We start from the raw sequence: 7,371 nt of genomic DNA on the forward strand, positions 1-7,371 counted from the left end.
GGTGGTGGAAACCAATGAGGTCTGTGTGCTCAAAAAGAAAAAGCTGGGTGTTTTGTTTTGTTTTTTTCCTTTTTAAAAGCAACCCCCTTTTGCAGCCTGGCTTTAGATAATGTTTTCCAGGAACGCTTTCAGTTGTGTTTCTTTATCTGGTTTGTACTTAAGCACTGCTCCAGCTGAAGCTTAACGTGCTGCAGCTGTGTGACAGCAGTTCTCAGTTACAGAATGCTTAATTAGAGCATTGCAACGAAACGGTGACGCTCGTCCAATAAATTCCGAACTAAGCAACGCGTTTAGAAGTAAAACGGGAGGAAATCGCCTTTCCGCTGCGGCGGCTCCAAAAGGTTCTGCCGAAACCCGGGATCGAACCAGGGACCTTTAGATCTTCAGTCTAACGCTCTCCCAACTGAGCTATTTCGGCTGCGTGACAGCGGCGGCCCGCCACTTCCTGTCAGCTGACTCTGCAGTTGGGGGGAGGGGGGGTTGGGGGGCTGCAGGGGGGTTCGCGCGGGGCGGAGGAGGCGGTCGCACCCCGCACCGCTCCGTCCGTTCCCGCAGCGCTCCGCCCGCCCGCATTCCCACAGCGGCGGTCGCGGGGCGGCGCCGGCAGCGTGGTCTCTGTGGCGCAATCGGTTAGCGCGTTCGGCTGTTAACCGAAAGGTTGGTGGTTCGAGCCCACCCAGGGACGGCCGCTCCTTTTTAGTTCCTTGTCTTTTCTTTTCTTTTTTTTTTTTTTGTTGTTTGTTTGATGGGTTTTTTTTGTTTGTTTTGTTTTTTAATATATGCTCGGAGCGGGCGCTGCGCTCGGGGCCGCACCGGATCCGGGGACCGCAACCGTTGTTCGCCGCCTTCTTGCCGCTGCCCCGCACTCAGCGGAACCTCCCGCGCCGCCCCCGTTTCCCACCGGCGCGTTGAAGCAGCGGACCGCGCGCTGCCGGAACGTTGTGTGCGGTGCACCGCGGCCAGAGGTCCCCTGAAGGGCTGCGGGACATGGCGGCACTGCGCCGTGAGCTGGGACGGGGGGAGCGGGGCGAGGCCGTGCGGGGCTGCGGGTGGGAGCAGGCCGGGGTGCGGGATGTCGGGGATCCTGGGTGGCAGCTCCGAGCTCAGCTCTGGGCTGGGGGCGCTGAACGCCGGCCGGGTGCGTCCCCCAACCCCGGCCGGGGCTGAGCTCCGTGCGCTCTCCTCGCTGAGCTCTCTGTGCTCTCCTTGCAGGTCTCGGCCTCCCGCGGTGTGCCGTGCTGGGCTGGCGGTGAGCGGGGCCGGGGGGTTTTGGGGAGGGGGGGGGGCTGAGGGTAAAAGATGGGGGTCCCGTTTCCCCCTCCCCCGGCTCTGAGCGAATCGCTTCTGTTCTGCGTTGTCGAGCCGGGTGTTGCCGGGTGAGGTTTGGTGGCAGTGGTTCTCATTCCTGCAGGCCCAGCACGGTGACATCCCCTCCTGCTCAGCTGCTCCATCAGACATCTGCAGCCCAACATGCAGACAGGTAACCGGCCAGGCTCCTCTCACGGGGTGAGGCCCCACCGCTGCTGGAAGAAGCAGAAGGTCTCTGTGGCTCCCCTGGGAAATGACATCTTGATGCTAACGCTTGCATTCCATAACCGAGAGCGACCTGTTTGTTCTCAGCTCCGTCCAAGTGCAGCCAAAGAGCTCAGCTGTTCTCCCGAAAAAGTCCTACGTCCCCACAAGCAGGGGGGAATACATCGTCACCAAACTCGATGACCTGATCAACTGGGCACGGAGGGTGAGTCGCTGCTGCTGTCTTAAAGCTCTTTGCTCTGTCAGACACCTGCATGGGGTCTCTGCATGGGGTCTGGCCAGGGTTGGAAGGGACCTCAAGGATCACAAAGCTCCAACCCCCCACCACACGCAGGGCCACCAACCTCCACATTTAATACCAGCCCAGGCTGCCCAGGGCCCCATCCAACCTGGCCTTGAACACCTCCAGGGATGGACGGGGATCCACAGCCTCTCTGGGCAGCTGTTCCAGCACCTCACCATTCTCATAGCAAAGAATTTCCCCCTGACATCCAACCTAAATCTCCCCTCCCTCAACTTAAAACCATTTCCCCTGATCCTGCAGTTATCAGCCCTTTCCAAGAGCTGACTCCCCTCCTGTTTGCAGGAGGTACTGAAGGCTGCAATGAGGTCACCCCGCAGCCTTCTTTTCTCCAGGCTGAACGAGCCCAGCTCCCTCAGCCTGTCTTTGTAGTGGAGGTGCTCCAGTCCCCTGATCATCTTCGTGGCTCCTCTGGACCCTCTCTAACAGCTCCCTGTCTTTCTTATACTGGGGGCTCCACACTTGGACACAGTGCTGCAGATGGGGCCTCACAAGAGCAGAGTAGAGGGGGAACATAGCAGGGGGTTGGAACTGGATGAGCATTGTGGTCCTTTTCAACCCAGGCCGTTCTATGATTCTATGACCCCTCTCTCTCCCCTGCAGAGCTCCCTGTGGCCGATGACGTTCGGCCTGGCGTGCTGTGCTGTGGAGATGATGCACATGGCAGCTCCACGCTACGACATGGACCGCTTTGGGGTGGTGTTCCGAGCGAGCCCCCGCCAAGCTGATGTCATGATTGTGGCTGGCACCCTGACAAACAAAATGGCTCCAGCCCTGCGAAAGGTATGGGCGGGTGCCTCGAGGGTGGCTGTGTGTGGATGGAGAGCTCTCTGATCTGTCTGTGTCCTGCAGGTCTACGACCAGATGCCAGAGCCTCGCTATGTGGTCTCCATGGGAAGGTAACAACCTTAAGCTGGGTGGGGGAAACCGTGTGGCTGAGTGGGAGGGAACTCCATCGTTTCAGCCCTTTCAGTTTTGATATTTAACTAAATAAACTAAATAAAAATTTCTTCTTGGTTAGGAGAGTATTTTGTCAGGTCCCTCTGAACTGCTGGCTCTTTCCAGTGGAAGATTCTGTTGGTTTATTTGTGGCTGCCTCTGTAGGCTTATCTATGTTCAAAATCTTTTGGATTTGCTTTTGGACTTAATGTTTCCACTCTGCAGCATCAAATATGGGATCTGTGGATCTCTGACTCTGAAGCCACAGTGTTGGCAGAGCAGAGCTGACCCGGTGCCGCTGGGTCTGAGTGCAGCTGAACTTAAGAATGGATGGGACAGAATGAGTTCTAGAAACATTTTTGTGGATGTGGACAAAAAAAAAAAGAGGTTTTGCAGCGTGCAAAGGGGCTCCTCTATATCTGCCTTGTAAGAGGCATGGAAGTAGTTCAGTTTGGTTTGGTTCAGCTCAGAACACACATGCAGCCTGCCTCGCAGCCAGGTGCCATGAGTGGCACACAGCTCTGTGCTCAAACTGAACGGCCACAGCTCAGTCCCCGTGACATCCAGAACCACCTCTGTGCCGGGTTAATGTTTTCCTTTGCCTCTGCTAATGTTTCACCGTGGGTCCCGAGCTGTGCTTAACGAACACCTTTTGCAGCTGTGCCAATGGTGGGGGTTATTACCACTACTCCTACTCTGTGGTGAGGGGCTGTGACCGCATCGTACCGGTGGACATCTATGTGCCAGGTAGGAGAGCAGCCACAGTGCTGGCTTAGAGCAGGGCTGGCATGGAGTTGGTGATGTTACCCACCTCTTTCCCCCTTAGGTTGCCCACCCACTGCTGAAGCTTTGCTGTATGGGATCTTGCAGCTTCAGAAAAAAATCAAACGAGAGAAGAAGATTCAGATCTGGTATAGGAAATAGGCTCTTATTTATGACCTCCCACTCACTGCCTGCGGCACCTACTTGCTTTCTACGCACAAAAATATCTGTTCTCACAGGCCTTCCAATAAAACTGTACGTGGTTAAGATGCTGCCCTGTCTTTAATATATTGCTCTCATCTCAAATGTGTTTGCTTGTTTAAAAAATTCATCACGAGAAGCAGTGACCTGAGTGAAATAAATGCCTGGGAGAAGGGAAGCATGAAACCTTGGGTTGCTCTTTGGCTTCGTTAGGAGTTGCAGCTGCTGAGTGTGGTTGGTTGCTGCAGGAGGCCTGAAGTCCTCTGGCTCAGGTAGAAGACACAGCTCTGCTGTAGCAACTTGTGCAGGATTTGTTTTCCTTTTCACAGTGAAAGCAGCTCAGGCACTGGGTCCTCCCCCAGCTGCAGGCTGCTGTCAGTGCTGAGGTTCCTTATCTGACCAGCACACAGCCAGGGGAACCCCGTGGTCTCCCTGAGCTCAGCTCTGCCCGCTTGTTTCTTAATTCCTACAAGGGATGGAACGCATCTTGATGTGTACAGCAGCCAGGATTGCATTGGTCTGGCAGTGGATGTGTTGTGGGAACCCCCGTGCTGTGACCCAGGTATGGTCTGCAGTTACAGGTGCGCTTCGAAAGGCAAAAATCAATTGCTCAGAAATAGCCATCGTGTATTTCAGTCTGATTTAATGGTTTTTATCCCTTCGGGGTAGAGAGGGGGAACGTCAGTTATGCACTGTTGAACTGGATGAAGGTCGTAAGAATCAGAGCTTATTAAAACGGGCATTAGCCAAAAATATGAGGGAACTGTCACAGGAAACTCATGGGAAATCCAATTCTAAGAAATGTGTCTCAAACTGCCCCATCTTCCCCATTCCTCCTGCCTGGCCTGGAAATGGACCCCTGATGTAACAAACAATTGTGTTTTTAGAGTAAATGACAGCGTGAGCCCCTTCGGGTCAACGCTGCGCTGCGGGTTTGCAGCTGGAGGAACCTTTTTGTTCAGTGCTTCACCACACGGGGGGTGATCAGCCGAGGGAAGGAGTAGTAGCGGCACTCCCGGGGGGGCACCAACTCCATCACTGCCGTGCTGATGTTCTCCCTCCTGAAACCAGCCTCCAGCAGCTGTGCCACCTGAGTCTCCTGCAAGAGAGAAGGGGGGGGAACCACCCAGCTGTGGTCTCAGCCATCCGTGATGCTGCTGGACTGGGAGGAAGCTGTGATGCTCCCCCCCCCCCCCCCGAGCTCTCAGCCCTGCAGGTACCCGCAGGAGGGGTCCGTGCTGGTGGCAGTGTGTGCCCCCCCCCCCAGCTCACCTCAAACATCTTCTCTATGTCGCTGTATTTGCCCTTCAGCAGCTCCCCCCACGAGGTGAGGTTGCAGTAGGTGAGGACCCCCCCGGGCCGCAGCAGGCGGAAGGCATGGTCCTGCATTAAGGGGGGTGGGGGGGTTAAAGGCACCACATCAATCAGCTTCCTCACCTCCCACCCCGCTCCTGCTGCCCTACCTTGATGAAGGCAAACTGGTGCGTGTGCCAGGTCTGTGCAGACAGCGGGTACGTGTCATATAGGATTCCTGCACAGGGAGAAGAGCGTTTAGGAGAGGCCCCGTGCCACCATGGGGTTCCCCTTCACCGCCATGTTCGGATTTGTCCCCTTTATGTTTGCTCCCCTCTCCCTCCATGCCTCTGGACCCCCATCCTCTCCCACTCCTAGGGGTCAGTGCCCGCACCCCCCGGTCTGTTACCAGAGAAGTGCCCATCCGGCAGCGTTGGCACCACATCCTCCCACAGCCCCTTCAGTGGCACCACCTGTAGGAGGAACAGGACAGGGGGGGCTCAGCCCCACACTTCGAAAAGCACAGCATGGCACAGCACAGCACTGCATGGCACAGCCCAACGTAGCTCAACACGGCACAGACCTTGTGTGGCTGCACCCGTGCCCACTCCTCCAGCCGCTGGAACACGCCGTCGTTGCATTCCACGATCCAATGCTCCTCGATGTTGAACTCCTGCACTTTGGTGGCAGCGATGGCCATGCCAAAGCCCACCTCCAGCACACGGCCGCCTGGCAGCAAGGGGTTAACACTGGGAGCCCTCCTCTGGCATTTCTCCCCTCCGAAGCCCCTCAAGCCCCAAACATCCCCCTGCATTCCCCCTCATTCCCTGCCCATTGCAATAGGAATGCACAATTGCTTGTAGCAAAGCTGTGACCCCCCAGTTTGGTGCCAGCACTGCAGGCAGGTGGCAGCCCCCTTCCTCCCCCCCCAGCCCCTTTCAGGAATATGTCACCACTGGCACGATAGCACAAGTGTCACGATCCCCCCCCCAGGCCACCGATGTCCCCCAGTGCCACTCGCTGTCCCCATTACCCCTGGAGGCAGCCACGGTTGCCAGTGAATGCATGTAGGGGGTCTCCCAGCGTTCCATCACCGGCTTCCCCAGGATCTCCAGGTGGGTGTCGGGGGCATTGTAGGCAGCTGTAGCCTCCCGCCATGCAGCCTTGCAGTCCTCACCCTCGGTGAAGATGGGAGCTGTGGCTGAGCGGGCGCTCATGGCTGCGGGAGAAAGTCCAAGGGCTCGCAGTGCAGGGGGAGGAGAGGGCTCACAGTGCTGTCCAGCTTTAAATAGCCAGGGCCGGGAAAGAGCTGAGTGTGCACATCCTGCTGGGGCCCCTCTGGGGTGAAAGGGTATCGAGGGGTGGTGCGTGGTGCGTGCGTGGGGCTGGGTGCAGGGGGGTGGATGAGGGGTGTGGGGGCTTGGGGAGAGCTGCTGGGGTGTGAGCGGCACTGTGCATCGTGTTCTGCGCTGTGTGCAGCTGCTGAACCAGCGTGGGTCAAAGCTGGGCTGATGCATTACAGGGGGCACAGAGGGAGGGTTCAGATCTGGGGCTGTGCGTGGTGCTGTGCCCTGTGCTGTGCCACGGGTTGGGGTTATGCACTGTGCTGTGCATTGGGCTGTGCATCGGGGTTACACCAGGCACTGGAGCCATGCACTGGAGCCGTTCTCAGTTGGAGCCACGCACTGTGGCCATCCCATATTACTGGGACCACGCACCAGGGCTGTTCTGCATAGTTGGACTGTGCACTGGGGTTGCAGTCAGTGCTGCAGCTGCACTCTGTGGCTGTGCCGTGCACTGGGACATGCACTGGGGCTCTGCTGTGGCCATGCCACGCACTGAGGCCACACACCGGGGCCGCAGTGAGCACTGGAGCTATGCATTGGTGCTGCAAAATGCACCGGGGGGTTGGTATGGGACCGTGCAGTGCAATTGGTCTGTATGCATTGGGGTTGCATTGCAGCCATGCAATGGGGCCGTGCTGAATACCAGAGCTGCGGTGAGCACTGGAGATGCGTGCTGCCATCGCGCTGCGCATCGGTCCACGTATAAAGGCCACGGCGATCACCGCAGCCACGCACCAGGCCGGAGACACGCCGTAAACCCCCCCGCCTCCCCTACGCACCGCGTGGGCCGCGCACGCGGTGCCCTGGCAGGACCGCCCTTCCCGTCGTGCCCCGCGCGGCGCCGCTCTATCCCGCTCTGCCCCGCCTCACTTCCGCCCCTCCCTGGGCGCGGCCGCGGAGACCCCGTAGCGAGGGCAGGTGCGCGCGCAGCGGCGGTTGGCGGCGCTGAGGGAGCGCGAGCGCGCGGCGGGCGGCGGCGGGGGGGGGCCGGGCCCG

At 58.2% G+C, this 7,371-nt stretch overlaps 2 protein-coding genes and 2 non-coding genes across 5 annotated transcripts; 2 read left to right on the forward strand and 2 right to left on the reverse strand.

The window, feature by feature from the left end:
• Nucleotides 1-345: 345 nt before the first annotated feature.
• On the reverse strand, nt 346-418 carry TRNAF-GAA (transfer RNA phenylalanine (anticodon GAA)). The gene has a single exon. It is a non-coding gene; the product is annotated as a tRNA-Phe (tRNA).
• A 193-nt stretch (nt 419-611) lies between these two features.
• TRNAN-GUU (transfer RNA asparagine (anticodon GUU)) lies at nt 612-685 on the forward strand. Its single transcript has one exon. It is a non-coding gene; the product is annotated as a tRNA-Asn (tRNA).
• Nucleotides 686-881: 196 nt separating this feature from the next.
• Nucleotides 882-3,802, forward strand: NDUFS7 (NADH:ubiquinone oxidoreductase core subunit S7). Its single transcript, XM_010725010.4, has 8 exons — nt 882-1,003; nt 1,213-1,249; nt 1,412-1,480; nt 1,621-1,738; nt 2,438-2,617; nt 2,687-2,733; nt 3,432-3,520; nt 3,600-3,802. The coding sequence occupies exons 1-8, from the start codon at nt 988-990 to the stop codon at nt 3,695-3,697; spliced, it is 654 nt and encodes a 217-aa protein (XP_010723312.1). The 5' UTR covers nt 882-987; the 3' UTR covers nt 3,698-3,802.
• A 560-nt stretch (nt 3,803-4,362) lies between these two features.
• On the reverse strand, nt 4,363-7,285 carry GAMT (guanidinoacetate N-methyltransferase). 2 transcript variants are annotated; one of them, XM_085211964.1, is made up of 7 exons: nt 7,155-7,285; nt 6,063-6,248; nt 5,613-5,758; nt 5,439-5,502; nt 5,200-5,267; nt 5,009-5,119; nt 4,363-4,835 (listed from the first exon to the last, which is right to left on the reverse strand). In XM_085211964.1, the coding sequence occupies exons 2-7, from the start codon at nt 6,244-6,246 to the stop codon at nt 4,695-4,697; spliced, it is 714 nt and encodes a 237-aa protein (XP_085068090.1). In that variant the 5' UTR covers nt 6,247-6,248; nt 7,155-7,285; the 3' UTR covers nt 4,363-4,694. The 2 variants fall into 2 exon arrangements, with proteins under 2 accessions (XP_085068090.1, XP_085068089.1); XM_085211963.1 differs by lacking the exon at nt 7,155-7,285 and adding an exon at nt 7,019-7,153.
• Nucleotides 7,286-7,371: the final 86 nt, after the last annotated feature.

The sequence above is a fragment of the Meleagris gallopavo genome, chromosome 30 (assembly GCF_905368555.1).
Source record: "Meleagris gallopavo chromosome 30, MGAL_WU_HG_1.1, whole genome shotgun sequence".
NCBI lineage: Eukaryota > Metazoa > Chordata > Aves > Galliformes > Phasianidae > Meleagris > Meleagris gallopavo.

Coding starts and splice junctions, on each gene's coding strand:
- NDUFS7 (XM_010725010.4), top strand. Junction 1,250..1,411: donor TGTGCCGTGCTGGGCTGGCG/GTGAGCGGGGCC, acceptor TCATTCCTGCAG/GCCCAGCACGGTGACATCCC. Junction 1,481..1,620: donor GCAGCCCAACATGCAGACAG/GTAACCGGCCAG, acceptor GTTTGTTCTCAG/CTCCGTCCAAGTGCAGCCAA.
- GAMT (XM_085211963.1), bottom strand. CDS start 7,067: ATGCGCAGCGCGATGGCAGCACGCATCTCCAGTGCTCACCGCAGCTCT. Junction 5,759..6,062: donor AACCGTGGCTGCCTCCAGGG/GTAATGGGGACA, acceptor CCTTGCTGCCAG/GCGGCCGTGTGCTGGAGGTG. Junction 5,503..5,612: donor CACGGGTGCAGCCACACAAG/GTCTGTGCCGTG, acceptor TTCCTCCTACAG/GTGGTGCCACTGAAGGGGCT.